The following is a 20923-nucleotide window of genomic DNA, read 5'->3' as shown; positions in this document are numbered from 1 at the left end:
ATGGTCACACAGCATTAGTCAGAATGGCACACAACAAACAAAAAAACACACAGAAAACATCTTGAGAGGCTTGAGATTTCAGGAAAAGGTGCCTATCAAATCAGGAAAACACAATGAAAGTTCTGTGGCCATGTGGGTAATATGAGAATCAGTTCTCTCTCTCTCTCTCTCTCTCTCTCTCTCAGATTTACACAGAACTGTCTTTCCATTCTATTTGTATTTTTTTCTTCAGCTTTTTCGTTTTTTGTGTTTTTCCAACAGCCTGTGGACTACGAGACTAAGAAGGCCTACACATTTAAAGTGGAAGCATCAAACGCACACCTAGACCCCCGGTTTCACAGCTACGGCCCATTTAAAGACATGGCCACAGTCAAAATCACCATTATGGATGAGGATGAGCCTCCTGTCTTCACCAAACCATCCTACATGATGGATGTTTATGAAGACACACCTCTAGGCATTATCATTGGCGCAGTGACTGCCCAAGATCTGGATGCTGGAAGTAGCCCAGTCAGGTATGTACACACACACACACACACACACACACACACACACACACACACACACACACACACACACACACACACACACACACACACACACACACACACACACAAAGTGCCCAACTATTACAGCAAAAACCAATAGAAACTTAATTGTAATCTCACATGGACTGAAGTTTAAGAGCTAGACTATTTTTAAAAAATTGAGATTTCTTGTGGTTTGTACTTTTTCTTTATTTCCACACTATTTTTTAGTCTGGCTTGTGCTTTTATAGCATCAGGCTGAAAATGGAAGTTGTTTGGTAATGGATGCATAACCATGGATGCACTGCCCTGATGTCCAAACACTATCCAAAAATGTCTTACAGTTGTTTTGTCACAATATAAATTTTTCATTTAATATAAAACCACAAAATGGACACAGACAGGACATGTGCGGGGAAATACATTGTGAGATCCTGTTGTTTTATTTTTTCCATGGTCTGCCCTGTTGAATTATTTAGAAGTGTTACTGTTGGTATTGTTCTTGGGAGAGGCAGTTACTAACCACAAGACAATGGTCCCAAATGTGCCCTCATGCATGGAGAGCAAAGCTTTTAAAGTCAGCGCCAACTCATACACCGCATGCCACTAGAAAGAGGAAAACAGCTAAAGTGCTTTTTGATCATCTGTAAATCACAAGTTCCTCTATCTCCTTTTAAACCTTTTTCCTTCTAACTAAAGGGGCGAAAGGGGCTTTCAGAAATGGAAGCCAGATTCCTGAGACCAATTCAAATACTGACCTTGAGTACTTCTTTCCTGAATAAAGATCCTCAATTCTTTTGCTGGATTTGGACTACACTAGTTACTTGGTAAACATCTTGTTCCTCCCTGTAGTGTACATGTGGCATTGTTGTGACCATTCATTTAGATACTCACAAAACCCATCCCTATAAGCAAATCTCTAATTTAAGTTACAATGTATGAAGGTTTTTTAAATATAATATTATAAAATATTAGCTACACTATAATTTATGAATGGACGCATGGACCTTTCATTTTTGGGCATAAGTTTTGAAATAATTTGCACATCAGAAGTATGCATATTACTGTAACGTGGTAAGGAAACCACTCAATACAAAGATCCAGGTGCAGATTGAAGTCTTTATTTGGAACCATGTTTGAGCAATAACTCTCAGATTCCACACAGGGTGATCTGTCTGTTAGGGAGCCACAGGAGTGAAAGGAGGAGAGGCAAAGTCCGAACAGACAGGGGTCACATCAGGAAAGCAGAGTCCAGTCCAGATCCTAAGGGCAGGCTGGCAGCAAGGTCTAGGAGAGAAGCAGAGGTCAGTGCACAGGAAGACAGTCAGAAGGAAACACTCAGTAATGGACATAGTCGACAATACTTTGCGACTAGACTGAAACAGGCAAGACTATAAAGGAGGCTCAAGGGCGTGGCTGATGAGACACAGGTGTTCTGATTTAGTATCCAGGTGAAGGGGATTTTGGCCATAGAGACCGGCCGCTAGGTGGTGCTGTCGAGTTCTGGAACGGAGCTGTAGGTGTGCGAAGCATGGCAATCACATACTAAAGTTTTACAGTGATTTATACTGTGTTACAGTTTTCATGCAGGTCTAAGATGAGTCTGAGATGTACACCAACTGTTAAACACATGTTTACTATACACACTTGTTTTTTGAAAGATATAGGCAAAGGACAGACTAGTGGTCTTTGCAACTGTAATGTTTAGTACTTTTTTATTTGCAATGGTTTGGTTTTAGTGAACTCTTTTTTCTGCTATCTTCATAATGTTGTAGTTAAAGGCTTCATTAATGGTAGTAGTCTTTCTTTTTTCTACATTTGTGGACTAAAATTGATTCCGGATACCCAACAGTTCTTTTCAGTCATCTTCAACGTATGACTCATTCATTACACTTAACATAATAGAATAGACAGAATTCTAGAAATACACATTTCCTATAGAATAATGTTTTCTATGAGCACCACCACAGATGAATATTAAGGGGAAACTCATAAAAGTAGTGAGTGAGAGTAGTGGATGTTTGAGCTATTCAGAAGTTCCCAAATCATTACAAGCAGGAAATTCTGATTTAAACCCCAGACGAATGATATTCAGTAATGTTGTTTTGGGAACACAGGAATGTGTTTTCTTTTTTGACAAGCAGCGAAAATGAATTACTTCTGTGCCGCTCTGTCTACATGAGTAATGAAGCAAAATAAAAGACTTTCAGTCTGCTGGATGAATAAGTCAAATTTGGCTGGAAGTCTGTGTTTTGTTCCAAATTAACTGAAAATATAACTAACTAGCTTTAAAAAGAACTTAATTCTTTAGGGGGAACAAATAATTATCTGCTAATTGACAATAAGCTATGATTTCAGATAACCAAATGCAAATCACCCTATTATCACATTTACAAAAGATTTAAGGTGAGGTCTATTCTTGGGAGACATAGTTCATGAAAGATTTAAGGTGTTGGTCGATCTTCAAATGGCCTGGCTTATAAAACAGAATTACACAATTATCCATAGAAATATAACATTTCCTGTCAGGAATTTTAGATGTATTCTTTTGAATTCTCAAAACATTGTATCATTTCATGGATGAAGGGAGGAAAAGTCTATGAATATGCAATCAGAGACAGACATAACTCAGGATACAAAGTTTCCTCCAGACTAAATCACTGCTGTCTGTGGAAAATTATTCAAGTATATAGAAAATGCTTTTAAGCAGTATTTAAAATTTGATTTTTCATAGATCTGTATGGATAACTGAAATTCAGCAAAATTCAGACACAACTCATGAAACTGAAACCAGATTCAAAGAAATTAGACTGAACAAAAAAAAAAAATCCAATAAAAATTTAATATTATTAGATTAGAGTGTGACCCTTTAATAAAACACGATTCAATCTTATTAGTCACACATATAAGGCTTAACAACAGAATACCAAAATACTTTTTGTTATTTTTCTCACTTATGTCATCTTATGTCATCATTGATTTAATTGCTCAAGAAGAAAGTCAGAGTGAAAGCAGTGAGACTGTTTGAATGTGTGTTGTTTCTGTTACTGTGTGAGCTAGTGTACTTCAGAGTGAGACCTGCTGGAAACACAGTGAGATGACAGTGAGAGTGACAGCCCTAAAAGATGAGAAAGAGGTCCTTCGTCATCAGTGATGTGGAAATAGTTGGATATTTTAAGACTGTCAACATTTTCTAGAATAAATTAGATGGGGAGTGAATCAACTGTGAAGGAATTAAGGAATGCAGGCATGAATAAACAAACAAAGTTCAGAACAGGCCCAGGTCTGATTAAAATAATGGGTCTAAATGGGAACCAATCAACCTATGTATATGTCTTGTGTAGAGGTTGAATGTGCTAATATTCATATAATTAACATTATCACAACACTAACATTGTGCAAGTAACATTGTGTGCAAGTAACATTGTGTTCAACATATATAAAGAAAGATGTACAAAATAGACACAATAAATAAAACATGGAGAAATGCATGAATCGGCAGAGATAGCTCAGCAGTTAAGGCACTTAACAAGCATTCAGACGGTAAAAAAAGCATTGCTGGTAAAAAAAAAAGTCTCACCATTGGTAAGTTGTTACTACAGGGCCCATGGTTACAAGCACTACAAGGCCCTTGACTGCTTAGTCACAACTGAAAGCCACTTTGGATATAAGTATCTGTTAAATGTATAGTATCTTCTGCACCTTAAATACTGTTTGTGTCTAATTCACTGAAGCTATTAGGGTGTGTTAAAGGCTCTAAGTTGAGTAAAGGCAGATACTACCATCAGGGCTAATGAGTGGTGCAATGAAGTTTCCAGCTACTGCATAATCAAACTTTACTGCACTTTTGAAAAATATTAATTTCCCTTCTTGTAAGAATCCTTCCTATTTTTCATTGTAACAGATATTTGGGTTATTCAATAATGTGAACATTGTAAAAGTCGAGGTAAAAATGTCCCTTCCATTCTTCTCTTTTATGTAACTCAATGTAATGTTTATTCTGTCCCTACGATAGGTATTCAATTGACTGGAAGAGTGACCTAGACAGCTTCTTTGAGATTGACCCTGTGAAAGGAACCATTTCCACCAATGAGCTGCTGGATAGAGAAAGTATAGCCCAACACAACATTACAGTTGTGGCCACCAAAGTTAGTAAGTATTCCCCAATTTGTGTTACAATCAAGATCCTTGTTATAATCAAGATATTCAATAATGAATCTAATTAGTATTAATGCTGTGTATGATGAGCCACAAAATATGTCTGCTGTGACTGTTTCATTGGTATGGTGTCTTTCTTCACCTCCCAAATGTAACTGACTTTTCCTTCTTATGCCTTTTAACTGCTGAGTGATTAAGGGATTTTCTGGGTTTTTTTTTTTTGTTTTATTAGACAAATCACTTCTGCTTCATCTTTCCAGACATTTCAAGTGTCAATGACAAACCAATTTTGAATGCTTTATGGTAGGAGATTGTGGTGCTAATTTGGGAAGCCATCGTCCACATCAAACATCATCTAATTGTGTTTGTGCCAAAGAAGGATACAAATTCACTGACACCAAGTCATCAAGTCCTCTAACAAAGTCATTATTTTTTAAAGCTCTGTGGTGCTCAATCTAAATTACAAACGCTACACTCCACATTCATTAAGATAGAATAGGGATGAGAGGTCATTAAAAGTTGAGCTCTTATCACCATGGTAACAAGCATTACTCACTGTCTCTCAAGGTTATGGTGCTGATATGCTAATTGTGATTTGCTAATGCTAATTTGCTGAGTTGATCAGAGACTTTGTATGAACCAGACCTGTAAAACTTAAATTTTGGTTCTCTGCTACAATGGGAATTGTCTGGTCAATCTGGGGAGCTCACATTTATTAATATGTATTTTTACTATCAGTGTCTACCAGACAGTATTACATTCTGTTCCCAGGCCCCACACATGAAACCAATTTATAATGGAGTCAATGAGGCCATACTGGTTCTTCCTTGGTGTTTATGAAAAATACAAGTGTAGGAAATGTGAAAAACAATAAAATTCATTCAGATCAACTGTTTCCCATGAACACTGAAACATATCAACAATTGCCATATGTGACTCCCTTCCGGTTCTCTATTATATGGCATACCATCAGGGTATTTGTCTTAAATATGGATGATAACTAAGTGACTTTGAAATTCCTGCATCAATCTTTCATCTTATGAAGGTTGAACTCTTAAGAAGAATCGATAAACATGACATACATTTGCAATTAGACTTTAGTCAAATATTTAATGGTCTATATCACTTTTGCATTATATCGGCTTGGTATCATTCTTTGACGGTAGTTTTGTATTAGGGTGAAGAACTTGTATGTTATCGCTGGTCTTCTCTGTATTGATTATGACCTAAACTATGTCCTGCAGAACTCACAAATTCTGTATGCCTCTAAATCTGAAGAGTTGTCTGCCTCACTCTCTCCTTCTGTCCCTCTCTTATTTAAAATTCAAAGCCAGGTGCATCTCCAGATGTTGCAAGATCACAGGCTATGAATTCAAAAATAATAATGCTGAGGGTAGCAGATGAATCCATGAGTCAGCACTGTTGCCTAAAATATTGTACTTGTTGCTGGTAATGAGAACTGAGCTCTTCAGTCCTACCTGTTAGTTAAACAAGTGTGTGTTTGATGTGTGTGTGTGCTTTGGCCTCATGGAGCTAATTAGAAGCTAGTAGGCTGGTCACCTATTCTCTTTTTCTTTCATTTTCTCTTCTTCGCCCCCCCCCCCCCCCTTTTTTTTCCTCCTCAACAAACATGTAATGTGCATTTTAACAAGAACCTACCTACCAAGGGTATATTGCTATTCTTTAACAGCATAGAACAAGACTGCAGTGTGGGCTCACTGCCCCCCCCCCCCCCCCCCCCCCCCCACACACACACACACACACACACTCATAATTCACTGGTATTCAAATCTGGATATCATCTCATAATCCAGTCCTGGATTTTCTAATCACTGGTGGTTAATTGAGCAGTTAATATAACTGCTGGCAGCTTTGTCATCACACCTGGCTCCTATGTTAAGGGAGAGTCGAAAATGTATTACACAGACCTTGAAGGCCATGATTTTAATACCTCTGCTCTAATTCTTTCACAATGACTAATGCAATGCAGTACAAATACAGATTTCTTCTATCAGTCTACATCGCCATCTAGTGGATAAAGTAGTATAATTGAATTTGGGTCTGACAAATTAAAAATGCCATGGTCTATTTGAAATCCAACACACATTAACAGGACAATTGTAAAAATATTTAATACAAATTTTAACAAAAGGATGACATTTTTAAGAGCCCTTAAATGTAGCTGATGTGAACAGTTTACAGAGCACAATCATTTGTGTTATAAAAGCACTAAACTTTAAAACATTCTTAAACTTTAATTAAAAAATCTGAAAAGAGTCTGAAGAGAGCCAGAGGCTTCAAAGAAAGGGAAATATGTTTTGCACATTTGTCAGTACATAATTGAATTTTTTAATGTAAACCCATGGATCATCTTAGTTACTTTCTTTCTAGAGTCCTTAGAGATTGATCTGGTGTCAAAGTGCAGCAGTAACATCTTGTCCTGACAGAACTTGTCTGGATCTTAGATTGCAGGCAGTGACCTGGACTGCTGACATTCAGATGTGTCAGATGTCAGTCACAGCCATGTTTCACATTTGTTGGGACCTATTGTAGTTATTTTAGATGTTATGTATATCACTTTAGAAAGCTTGAACTTACATCACTATTTTTATATTGTTATATATTTGTGCCATTTTCAGTGTCATTTCTTAATAATAGGCCAAGCATGCAGACTCAAATATCTTTTCAGAAAGAAAAAAATATATTCACAAGAAAGTGGGCACCAACTGAGCCTTAACAAAAAGCCTCACAACTCCTTCTACTGTGATGGGATTTACAGATGTTGAATGGAATGGCTCCAGACTTAGGCAAGTCTAACACGAGACTATGAAAATAAGACCTATAAAACACACATAACCACCTGCACATGCCCACACATACGGACACACAACCACACACACACACACACACACACACACACACACACACACACACACACACACACACACACACACACACACCTCTATCTTGCCAGGAATATTGCTTTTCTTTTTCAAGGCCACCCAAAGGTCTTGGTCATGTATGGACCCCCAGGGAGGTTAAGCATAGATCCCCTTGCCTCTCAGCGAGTCCTTTAGGCACCTGAAGCTCATATCACAGATCAAATCTGTACAAGTTCATTCCACACTGATGCCCCCTTGTACCGCACATAAAATCACATAGCACCTACACTACAATCCATACATCTGCAATACATATGCGGAAAACACTCATATTCAATGTCTGGTAGGATCAATTTAACCTCAATATTAATGTAATGTCCATGTCACCACCAGTGTGGAATTACATCCTCCCTCTGAGTCGGGCAAAATGAAAATATTCAAATGTCTCATTCTATTCCAGTCAGTCCCATAACTGCATAGCAATGGCAGACCAAGAAACTGCATGTGACAGGGTTGATCCCAAGGCAGCTCAAAACATTCTTGTTCTTTAAGATAGACCAATCATAAATCAGAATGGTAAAAGTTCCAGTGTTTGTCCAGCTATGTTTATAACCACATAATGCAATGCATTATTTAATCAGGGCATTTACTTAGACCTACTCATTTATGTTATCATTGAATATAGATGAGTCAAATGAATCTAACCATGACTGTAGAAAAAAAGAAAACCTTTTACATAGTTAATATTAAAATCTGGCATTTTAAGCTGATGCTGCTATGTATATTTTAAATGTTTTTGCTCTTTTGGGGATTTGAGCAAATGGGAAGAGGGCTTTATCAAGCTTTCTGAATATGGCCACATGGTGTCAGCAATACACTGTTAATGACCTCCATGCTGGTTGCTCAGACTGCAGGGTGTAGCCCTGGGGTGCCCAGCCCTGCACCCTGAGATCTACCGCACTGCAGTTCAGCTCCAGCCCTGATCTATGCGCATGGCCTGTCTGGTGCCCCTGCTCTAAAAGACTTGTTTCTCATCAAAGTGTATTTTATAGCAAACTCTGGGATATAGCAACAGTCATTATCCTCTTGGACTGCACATATCCATCTGTGTTTTTGAAATCACATTTGTGTCAGAGCATACACACAAAGGACGTACTATATTCTCAGATCAGCTTATGCTCTTTTTGTTATAATTCATATATCATTATATTAGGACTCCTTATGATGTTATGGTCTTAATGATACAATTCAGATATTGTTTAGTGCTCCATATTACAAAATATCAATCATTAAAATAATCTTTATTATCAGGTTCTGCCTGCCTTGAGTTCTGATTAAACAGAACATTTAAAAATATTTCCAGGAATGCAGTTTTAATGTTGTTAACACTGTTAACACTGTGACACTGTGTAGCAGCACACTGCTCATGCTCTGAACTTACAAAATTGTAACTGTGGTTGTGGAATGTGGATTTTTGCTGCATTGAACCTTTCAATAAATGTACTTGTAGAAAGCATACTGTAACTGTCGAAACTGTTTAACACATATATTTGTATTCACACATTTTTGTCTCATTTCAATGCTAACACTTAGGAAACACTGACCACTAAAGACCAACTGCTAAATGCTACAAGTGCCGTTACTGCAGAATTTAACTACAGTACATACTTTTCCTCTTGTTTTAGAAAACCCAGTGCAGACCAGCCGAGTGGCAGTCACAGTCCATGTCCTAGACATCAACGAGTTTCCACCAGAGTTTGCTATACCTTACGAGACCTTTGTGTGTGAAGGTGCCAAGCTGGGACAGGTGAGATGGGGTCAATCATTACATTTACATATGTACACAAAGCCAGTGCATGATCAAATGTGTATGTGGGAGAGAGAGAGAGAGAGAGAGAGAATGCATGAAAAAAGCAATTCATGACTAATGAGCCATTTAAGATGATGTATAACACAGTACACATACCAGCACAATCATTAAAATGTCAGGGCAGCTGTGTGTGTCTACGTGTGTGTGTGTGTGTGTGTGTGTGTGTGTGTGTGTGTGTACACATTGTATACACATGCATCTCAGAATATGAATTATATCAGTAAAGGCCTAAAGAATCAGTCAATTTGTGCATAATGCCTGCTTACACTACACAACACCAGACAAGTAAACAAAAAGTATGCTTCTAAGGAATTAGAGCAAAAACATTAATCTAGAAACAACTAGTCACAAATCACCTGCACGTCATCATGCCTGGCTGAAATGCTGAAACGTGGCATTGCTGGTTCCACAGTGCTGGTAGAACTGGCTGCATAAAGCCAGTTATTGTAATGTGGAGAACAGCAACTGCCCAGAGAAAAAAAAAATGTGATCACCAGGCAGAGAAGCCTGATCATGTTAAAATAACGATGGCATTAAATTATGGAGGTATGTGTATGTATATGTTCATTATATTAACTTCCCAACAGAACTGCAGTACGATCAGCATTCTTTTACTGTTGTACATTAATGAAGGATTGACTGCCAGTGCCCTGTACTTGGCTTTCAACATGTTTAAAGTGAGAGTAGCAATGGCTGTTTGGTGTTTGGATTTTGGGTTTTCGCACAATTATGTAGCACGCTGAGATGATGAACTGCACGGCAGTGATCAGATGCCTGAGCAGCATGGGCTAATGGAGGTGCGTGATTGGACGGCCTTGTGTGGCTAAGCGATGCATTAGCGTGTCACTAATTGCTTTGTTTTGCATGCACCTGTGGAGCTCACAACAGCCCGGCGGCGGGTGACGGTAACAGCGGGGCCGGGGCCGGAGAAGTCATGTGCGCAGCAGAGGCCGCGAGCTGAGCTGTGTGTAATTACAACGTGGGGGAAAGCGTGAGAGCAGACAGGGCACCAGGGAGCAGAGCTTGTGCTCTGTGAGGACTCATTTGTCAAAACATTCGGAAACAGGGAGCACCACACATGGACACATGCACACATACAAACAGAATCTGAGCGATGCGAGACCATGACACACCCTCTCATAACAGCTTTGGTGATACGCTGAAAGGGTATTTACACCCAACATTCACACATCCTCCAGTCATTGATTTCTATGTCATGCAGTGTAAGTCTTTAAGTATTTTAAGAAGTGCTGATTACCAATACATCCTAGTGCACAGAGCTAAAGAAACATTTCTTTTTTAACAAGACAGTAATTACCACTTCATGATTTCAGACTATTTATGTATTCATGAGCTTGGTTTTTGCAGTATGTTCACACTTACGGTGTGACGCTGTGGTGCTGGAGGAAGCAGGAGGCACGACACGCGTCTTTCAATGAACATTCAACGTTTAATCAACACGCAAAGTCCAGCACGAGCGGAGCAAGCACGCAGACGCGATGCTTGCACGGGCATGAACTTTAGACAAAGACGAGCACTAGACACCGCGCTAACGCACATTAAATAGGTGAATTACACAGACCCACGTGACCTCGAGACAAGGCACAGGTGTAACCACGAACACGCTCACAAACAACCCACACCCACGGAAGTACAAACATGGACATAACGACACGCAGACAACATAGCGGCACGCCCACAGGGAAGGGTCCGGAGCTGTTCCGTAACATACGGCTATACTGCACTACTAAAGGTTGCTAAGTACAGCAGGGTGCAAGTATACATGACTAAATAAAAACTTGGCTGAAACATATAAAAATATATATATAAGGCTACCTTAAAAAGCTCTTATATTTATATATAAATATATATATTGGCCTGGTGGTAGGGAACTGGTCTTGTGACCGGAGTGTCGTGGGTTTGATTCCCAGACCTGAGGCCATGACTGAGGTGCCCTTGAGGAAGGCACCTAACCTCAACTGCTCCCGGGCGCTGGGCTAGGGCTGCCCACCGCTCTGGGCACGTGTGATCCACAGCCCCCTAGTAATCACTAGTGTGTGTGTGTGTGTGTTGTAACTGCACAGATCGGTTAAAAGCGGAGGACAAATTTCGATTGTGTAGTAAAAATCACAATTGACAAAATACGGCACATTTACATTATTTATATAAATTAATTTGTATGAGTTTTTACATGAATCAATGTAATTCAATGTAATCAATGTAAATCAATGTTACTGAAGCAAGTTGTACATCCATAGGTGATTCAGGTCATTAGTGCAAAAGACCAGGACCTTCCTATGTCTGGGCAGAAGTTTTCCTTCAGATCACCACAGGAAGGGATGAAGAACAAAAACTTCACCATAAAAGACTTTGGCAGTAAGTCCCTTTCTCTTTATCTCTCTCATACTGGCACCACAGTGTGGGTCCAATAGAAGTATGAAGATTTGCACATTGCTTTTATAGATCATAAAAGAGGTACAGGGTAGACTCCAGACTCTCAAGTTTGACAGTGATGTCTGCGTCCTCTGGACTAACTCTGGTGGTATTTGCTATGAATCCCAGCTTACCTGAAAACAGGAAAGCTTTCCACATTAGCTAAAATAAATATGAAAATGTGAGTTTGTTTTCCAAAAATGTGAGTATTTGGAAAACAAAAATAGTCTGAAAATGGGAGAACTGATTACTGTTCAGGCATGCATGTTGTGCAGCTGGTACCACATCCAGGAAATGATGTTTAATGCATGAAAATCTCCAAAAGGCTCAGAAGTTTGGTCATGTTTTATTGTGACCACAGACATTGCTATGCACTCGTTTGCCTTAGCATCGATGCTTAGGTCCAGAGACAGTCCGACATGCATGCCAACGAAAAAAAAAAGAGTGCCTGGGATTTTGTATTTTTATTTTTTATGGTTGTTTTCATTATCAGACGGCACTGAATGGGGAATCATGCTGACCCAGGTCAAGCACATCAATGAAGGGCAGAAAGAAGTCATGTCAGACTGGTGTCTGGAAACACAACCTCTCAAAGTTACTCTTCTGACGATCAGCACAGCTGTTACACCTCTCAAAACCAAGGCCAGACCCAAGGCCCCCTCCATTATTCAGTATCCCTTTAGCAGTTGCAGTACTGGGGTCAGATGGAGGGTATGAGCCATCAAGAAAACTACACCCATTCTTTCCAGCAGGTGCAGATGAGGTAGGGGCAGGAGGGTGGTCTACCAGAGTAGCACTGCGAGACTGCTCCGAAACAGTGTGAAAGCTGAACTGAGCACCCAAGTGCAAGTGTCCTGTGGATGAAACACAAGGGCACAGTCCATGAGGACATTTATCCATTCACAGAAGGAGAAAATAAACATTCGGGCCATCGTGCTACACTCTGCGTAGTTCTCAATTTCATGGAAAAAGTATTTATGACCTGTGAGGTCAGCTGCATGGTGATATTGCCTTCAAATTCCAGGCAAGCGAGACCCTCTGTGGAACCATTGATATGCTGCTCCCTTTTGAGCTCTCTTTATGAAAAACCTCAGAAATCCATATGTGATGCACTGACCAAGATCCATTTTTAAGTAAAATTCTAGCCTTTTTTCCCCCACCAGTCACCCTATGGAGTGTGTTCTAATAACAACAATGCAACATTCTTTTAATCCTGCAAGATTTTGAATATTTTTGGAAATTAGTGGAAGATACAGCAGAAATAAACATGTTCCAAGTCCTGACAGCTCCTGTCCCCTCCCACATGTACCCAGACAACACTGCAGGGGTTGTGACACTACGGAGCAGTTTTCAGCGTCGCTACCAGGAGATCTACCGCCTCCCGGTGGTGATCGAGGACGGCGGCTACCCGCCACAGAGCAGCACCGGCACCCTAACTATCCGCGTGTGTGGCTGTGACTCCAAGGGCTCACTGCTCACCTGCAGTGCCGAGGCCATCTTCCTTCCTGTGGGCCTCAGCACAGGGGCCCTTATCGCCATTCTGCTCTGCATCGTCATACTATTGGGTAAGTGCATGGCAGTCATGGTAGCTACTGTTCTGCTGAAAGTTTTTAAAAAGCCTGAACTTTTTGCAAAAGATGATTGAATGAACATTCATTTATTATTCTGAAACATAATGTAAAAACACAATGTATTTGGTTGCAGTAGTTAATTTTCTGACATTTCATTGTACAGAAAATTGGTTTAGTGCATTTTCCAGAATCTTCAAAACATAGATAGGCTTCATCATTCACATAACATGCTGCTGATAGGACTTCCAAGGAATGGTTCATTGTAATGAGAACCACAACACTGAATGATGCTCCTCACATGCACAAAAACGTTTGCTTGCATTATGTAGTAGATACACACAGATAGATTCAGGACTGCTGCATTCATGATGCATATACACATCATTCGCTTATTTAGACTGCTGAAGAATCCGGCATGTAGACGTACTCATGGTCAGAGGTGGGCAGTAACGAAGTACATTTACTTAAGTACTGTACTTAAGTACAGTTCTTGAGTATTTGTACTTTACTTAAGTTGATTTTTTTAAAAATACTTATGACTTTCACTTCACTACAGTTGAATAACAAATACAGTACTTATTACTCCACTACATTTCTGTCCAGCTCTCGTTACTCGTTACTTCCACACACAACTCTCCTCCCCTCCCCCGATAGTATTTTCACAGGTGACAGCCTATCAGCAATCAAGGATGTGTCTGTGAGGTGTAAAATCAAGTTCGGTGTCGCTAGTCGTTCTTTTCCTAAATAACAGCAACAGATGGAGACGGCGGTGATGGAGCATGCCAGGGTTGCCAACTTTTCAAGATCGCTTGGAGGGAGATTTGAAACTGGACTTGGTGGCGAGTGTAAATTGTTGAATCGGGGGGTGGCGAACGTTACCGGGGCGGTGAAAAATGGACACAAATTAAGTATTATATCGCGATCGCCGGTGGTTGATAGATATAGATCAGAGGTAAATAAACTAGATTTTTTTTCGGCGTGAGATATCGGAACTGTGGCGTGAGAGCGTGTGAAAACGGTCAAATGCGTGTGTCTCACGCTCAATGCATGAGAGCTGACAACCCTGGCATGCTCTTTTGCACCCATGGCCGTATCTCGACAAAATGTTCCAGTTTTCTGAACGGATGAATTATTCCTATCGTTTTAAATGCATGCTTTGTTTGCCAAAAACAAACTATATCACTGCATACCAAAATTCACCGTCCCACCTGAGGAAGTATATTACGGTATGCAGCCTAAATGTTTTGTTAAGTGACTATGTAGTCAGAGGAGCTTTGCAGTAAGGCTAGTGAAATGACTTTGCCTGCTCACTCCACTGCTAGGTCTGCTAGGATCACTATAAAGAATGTTAACATTATATTGGCAAGTAATTCAAACTACGGAAACATCAATAAGGGAAACCGTGTGGGTTAATCGAATCTTGTCAAATAATGTTTCCATTCTAATGTCAGTGTAGAATTAATGTCAATAATTCTTATGTGGCTGTGATTTCTAGTTTGAAAAGAGTTTGTTAGCATGTTGGGTGGCATGGAGTTGGTGGGCTTTAGCCATACTGCAAAAGGTTGTAGCAAGGTTAGACTACCAAGATGCCACACTGCTAATTTTACTTTGTCTTTGTTTATATTGACTGTAGCATAATGTTGTATTGGATGACTGAATACCTAACTAGCAAAGAGAGAAAACCGTCATTTTATTATTGACTTTTAATATGGTAACATAATTTGCTTAAACAGGTTAGGCTAGGCTAATCAGTGAATTGTGGTTTTAGAAAATGTTTTTGTTCCTTAAACTAAAGTGTAGGTTAAACTTTTCTGCTATCACTACCTGAATGATGTACATCATTGGAATATGCCTTATGGATTATTATCAAAGACTGTATGAATATTATGCCCAAAGAGGATTTGGTAGGATGTATAATACTTTTAAACTATAACTTTTTTACAAATGTGACGGAAGGTGTACTTTAATACTTAAGTATTTTTTAAAGCAAGTACTTCAGTACTTTCACTTAAGTAAGATTTTGAACATGCAACTTTCACTTGTATCGGAGTAGCATTTGACCAGTGGTATCTGTACTTTGACTCAAGTAATGAAATTGAGTACTTCGTCCGCCTCTGCTCATGGTAGCTGGAGATCACGGCTGTGCAAACGAACCCATCAAGTGTGGCTGGTGTGCAGATGTGGAACAAACTCCTCTGCATGCAGAGACTACTGTTGGGTTTCAGGATTATGACTAGGAAGAAAACTAGTTTAGTACATCTCACTAGAGACTGCAATTAAAAAAAATATGCTGTCATTTTGGCATTTTGCTTTTTTTTTCCATTTCTCCATTAGGTTATTTTCCCTGACTAAGAAAAGCTGCCTATGAAGGTTGGGTTTCAAAGTCTACAAGTCATTGTGTTTCTGGTTGGAAGACTCAGAATGGGTCAAAATGAATAGTGTTGTTTTCTGGAACATTCTAACCTAGGTTCATTAAAACACACTAATTAATTAGGCACTGGGATACCAGCCATAGCATGGAAAAGTGTGTCACCTTCTGATGTGATTTCTCTCCCACTGAGATTTATAAAAACATCCCATCCCAGTTTCATTACTGGGCAGTCATGATCCCAATCATTTAATTACATAATATGTAATATAACATATAACTTAAGAAAGTAGATCAGAAATGCAAAATGTTCGGTTCTCTGCAGACATCAATTCAGCTCGTCTGTAAGAAATATGAATAGGAAGCTTTTATTGCCTCCTTACCTTTGTGATTAGGGTGCAGTAGTTAATCATTAAGCTAGAAACTTCAGAGCAAAATGTTCTAAGCACTCATCTGACACTGACACTGTAAGATGGGCCCTGACTAAATGAAACCTCATTGAATCAGAAGTCAGTTCCCCATCACACTGTGACTCACTTCAAGTATAGCCCTGGGATGAACAAGCAAAAGACATTCCATAGCAAACCTTTAAGGTTTGACAATATTCCATATACCAGAACAGTTATTTTAACAAATTTGTAACATGTTTTTGTTAAAACTGTAACATGCTATACCTAAACTAAGTGAACAGTCAGAGCTGTAATTAAGGTTTCTTAAATTCTCACCTTGAACATGGTTTATGAATCACTCTGTATCAATGCAAGCAGACAATTCCCACTTTTTCTTCACAGTTTTCCACAATCTGTGTCATGGAAGATGTAGCAGCCAATGGGGTTATACTCTCAATGCCTCGATGAGCTCAATACTTATTTATTTTGGTGTTCCCTCCAGTTATGCACTACATTAAAAATGGGTGGTTGGGGTGGGGGGGTTCTCATATAACACAGCCTTACTCCTGTTCTCCTCTGAAGTTAATTCCACTCCCTTGGCTGCCCCTCATATTAATCCAAATGCCTTTAGGGCTGTAATAGCTGCCTGCATACATTTAAAAAACAACAAAGTGAGTTGGCTCATGCAGAAAGGGACACATACCAAAATGCATGAAGTGTACGCCCCCCGTGGTGCCCAGGGTACGCAAGGGAAAACTAAGATGCATTTCTTTTTTTTTTAAAGCAAATCTGTCTGAATTCCACTTCCCTTTGGGCAGAGGTGTTTTATTACATAACATGTGGCTGCGTTTAAAGTGTATGTGTGTGTTAACATGGAAAGTGTTCAGACACAAAACGATTAAGCAAGTGTTTCAAAACGATTCCTTGATCCTTAGCAGCCAAGATAAAAGCTCCAAATGACAGTGCAAGCCCTCTCGTGACCATTGCAGACGTGTAAAGGCGGCCTTGTCTTTCTGCCTTCATGCCCCTGGGAAATAGGCCGGCACCTAATGCTCTTTCGGTTACACCGTGTCCTTGTAAGAGGTGCCAGTCAGAATCAGTGACTGCATACACAGGCATGTACACAAACGAGGAGGAATATGTTGAAGGAGTGGGAGGAAAAAGGAGAGAGAGAGAGAGAGAGAGAGAGAGAGAGAGAGAGAGAGACACCCCTCCATTAGAGGTGCTCTATTTGTCAGCCTGACCCAGTTTCACTTCTGGGGCAGAAACCATAACAGACACTCTCAGGGCTCAGCCTGCCCAAGGAAAAGGCACCAGCATGCCCACCCACCCTGGGACACACATCATCTGAATAAAGGATATCCCCATATACACACCAGAACACATTTGATGTAAGCCAACTGGAGTGAGTGTTGTAATGTGGATGTCTGTCACTTGGGGGAGTTATTGTTCCACAACCATATACTCACAGACAATGGGTGTGTGCGCACTTGTGACTGTGTCCTTCCCTCTCTCTTCTCTCCATCTATCTGTTCTCTCCCGTTCAAGAAAGGGACTGGCTTCCCACGTACTGAGTACTGTGTAGTCTACCCAGCACTCATGAAAACACGCATCTATATTTACTAGACTGCCGCCAGACTGCTCTCTCTCTCTTATTGCAGAGCCGCACTCTCTTAGTAACATTTAAGTGGGAAAAGAGAGCAGGGCCCAGCTGTGCCCCTTGAAGGCTGTCATACATATTGCCTCGGTGAGCCTGCCTCATAAGTAGTCCCTTCCTCCATGTGTTTGACGCTAGCCCATCATTAAATGTGAGAATCAGCAAGAAATTGTTTCTAAATAACCCAAAACTCTTAAGCACAATGTGAAACGGTTCCCTTGATTCCCAAAGGAGATATATTTTTGTCATTTTTGCTTTGACTAGTGATTTGTGGGGCTTCTTCCCATGGGGCTTCATCTAACATGCCTGTGAACTATGAGTGCATTTACATGCTGTTGTCTCCTTCCCCTCCACAGTGATTGTGGTCCTTTATGTGGGAGTGCGACGGCAGAAGAAAAAGGAAACTCTGATGACATCTAAAGAGGACATCCGAGACAACGTTATCCATTATGACGATGAGGGGGGTGGTGAGGAAGATACGCACGCCTTTGACCTGGGCACTCTCCGGAACCCCAAAGCCATTAAGGAGAACCTCTTTCGGCGTGATGTCAAACCCGAGGCCGGCTCCACCTCTCGGCCACCAATCACCTCACAGGACAGCACAGACATCCAGAGTTTCATAAGCCACAGGCTCCAGGAGCATGACAGCGATACATCCGCCCCCCCTTACGACTCACTGGCCACATATGCTTACGAAGGGGAGGGCTCTGTAGTGGAGAGCCTAAGCTCCATAGAATCATTAAATGGTGAAACAGAGGAGGATTTTGATTACCTCAATGAGTGGGGACCTAGATTCAAAACCCTCGCTGGGATATTTGGAGAGCGTTCTGAAAGCCACACAGATATCACCTCACTGACTGCCGCTCCCACCACCAACACCATCGAAGACAGACATTGATGATGTTTTCTGCAGCGCAAGCTTAAAAACAAGTGGGAACTTAGAAGAGGTTTATTTATTTACTTCACTTTCACAGCAATTTTTTAAATTGTATTTTTTCTTTTTGCTGTTTAAAGGTTTCCTTTTTTGTAGATTTATTTTTGTTTTGATTTTTGTTGTGCCTCCATTCCCCAAGATCAAGACCTGTGGAGGTTTCAAAATAAAACAAGGAAAAGGAGAGAAAACTGTCTGTTACATATATGGATGAATGTTGGGTTTTAGTCATATTTATTCTTTCTTGTTTTTCAATGCTTGTAGAAAGACAACCCTAAAAAAAAATATTTTCTTTAACGTCCTTAAAAGTGCCTCAATGGAATTGATTTATTATTTTATTGATTTACCTTTGTTTTTCTCTTTTGACATCTCTTGACAGTAAACAGGACACATCCCCCTCCCCCCGTAGTTGGTGCTATAGAGACTTGATGTGTTTCATTAATGGTTTCTCATTGTGAAAGATGAGCAGCTTCATTAAAGGCCTGTGGGGAACATACACAATATTATTATTAAGGCCCAAGTTTGGCCAAAGATGTTTTCAGTGTTATTTATGATATTTATTTATTTGTAAGGATGGCCAGACATGTTTTTAGGATTTGTTAAACGTATTTATCTATTTATCTCAATCAAAAATCTTTTTTTTTCTTTTTTTTTAACACTGAGATTTTTGTAATTATTTGGTCCTCCCAAGGAGTGTGAGGAAACTGTAAAGACTTGTAAAGAATATTGTAAAAAAAAGCAGTTTAGGGCTAAACATGAGCTATTACAGTTAAGTCATGTAATAAACACAGGTTTCTTAAATAAATACAACTTGGGGGAAAATATCTAAATGGTTTATTAACTGAAATCCAAGATAATTTTTTTGTGATTAGTGCCATGAGGTTAAGCTGGATCACAATGGAATCTTTTTTTACAGTTTATTTTAATAACCACATCTTTCAAACTATTGATGCTAACCTTCAGTTGGAGTTGTAATCTCAGGTTGATGGTTCCAGAGCTTGTCTGCATCTTTAAAATTCCAGCCAGAATGCTGTGGTTTTGTACCTGGAATTCAGACCATGTATGTCTAATTCAATCAAGGTTTGAATCTCACCTGAAATAATGAGGTGACTTGCATTTACCAAATCTGGGTTTTCATGTTGGTGTATGCTGAGAGATTGGGATTTTTTCTGTCTACTGATCTCCTACAGCTGCTTAATTAGTGCTAACTATCTTCACTGCCAATAATGCACTTTAATTTATCGCTAGTATGAGCTAGTCCTTGTCTTTTTTTCTGAACAAACTTGTGCAACCACTTAGAATTAGACATTTTTTAATTACACACTGAAATTACTTTGATTAAACCAAAACCCCCTTACACTTATTAAATGGAGTAGAGATGATCATGATAGCCATAATGAACCTTCAGATTCATTCAGATTCACCAACCAAATTCAGTAAGCTGTTGACAAAGGCAAACAAGAACAAACAACATCCAAGTAGCAATAAAATGACTTTATACCAAAGCTGCTTTTATTTATAGATGTAAAAACAACCTCTGCTTGGACTGTACTATTCAGGTGTACTCTGCCCATGACTCTCTATCTATTGGCTTGTTATTAGTCTATATCTCTGGGCACAATCTAGGGCATTTTATGAATATGGAAATAGGCCGTCATGACTAAAGTGTTTAACGCTCCTCTCTGGGTACTACAGCCCGCTGATAATCTCAAGCTTTGGCAGTCATTATTCCACAGCAAGCACCAGATGATGGCTGAGAAAAGCTTTCAGGACACTAATAAAATGACTGCATAAAGTTCTATGTTACGAATGTAAATGAATGCATAGAGGTAAAAGGTAAAGTTTATCAGATGAAATAGAACTTTCAATAATAGCCAAAAACCAATTTTATGATCACTTTGTCTGTTAAAGCAAAACAGTCACATTTTCTGTGTTTTATAATAGGCATTGGGGAAAAAAAAAGCCTCAGATTCAATAAGCATTCTAAGTAAGGGGGCGAGGGTAATCCATGGTCTTTTTATATGCATCCTTATGGGCATTCCCTCCAGTATTACCCTTATACCCCCTTCGGCATTACTCTTAGTCTCTTTAGCTGTTCGTGTCTGTGGCCACTATGGTCTCCAGTGTTCACTCACAC

At 39.7% G+C, this 20923-nt stretch overlaps 1 protein-coding gene across 2 annotated transcripts in view; it reads left to right on the top strand.

The window, feature by feature from the left end:
* The window catches only part of cdh12b (cadherin 12b), a 95464-nt gene extending 75854 nt beyond the window's left edge, over positions 1–19610 (top strand). The window contains exons 7-12 of one of the 2 annotated variants that reach the window (XM_076999622.1): positions 262–515; positions 4543–4679; positions 9253–9374; positions 11696–11813; positions 13184–13435; positions 18212–19610. In XM_076999622.1, coding sequence (XP_076855737.1) covers positions 262–515; positions 4543–4679; positions 9253–9374; positions 11696–11813; positions 13184–13435; positions 18212–18753 — 1425 coding nt within the window. In that variant the 3' untranslated portion in view covers positions 18754–19610. Of the gene's footprint in view, positions 1–261; positions 516–4542; positions 4680–9252; positions 9375–11695; positions 11814–12363; positions 13111–13183; positions 13436–18211 lie in introns of those variants that run through there. The other variant, XM_076999623.1, reaches the window with a different exon arrangement.
* The last annotated feature ends 1313 nt before the right edge of the window (positions 19611–20923 follow it).

The sequence above is a fragment of the Brachyhypopomus gauderio genome, chromosome 3 (genome assembly GCF_052324685.1).
Source record: "Brachyhypopomus gauderio isolate BG-103 chromosome 3, BGAUD_0.2, whole genome shotgun sequence".
Lineage (NCBI taxonomy): Eukaryota > Metazoa > Chordata > Actinopteri > Gymnotiformes > Hypopomidae > Brachyhypopomus > Brachyhypopomus gauderio.
This window is presented reverse-complemented; position numbering and strand designations above follow the sequence as displayed.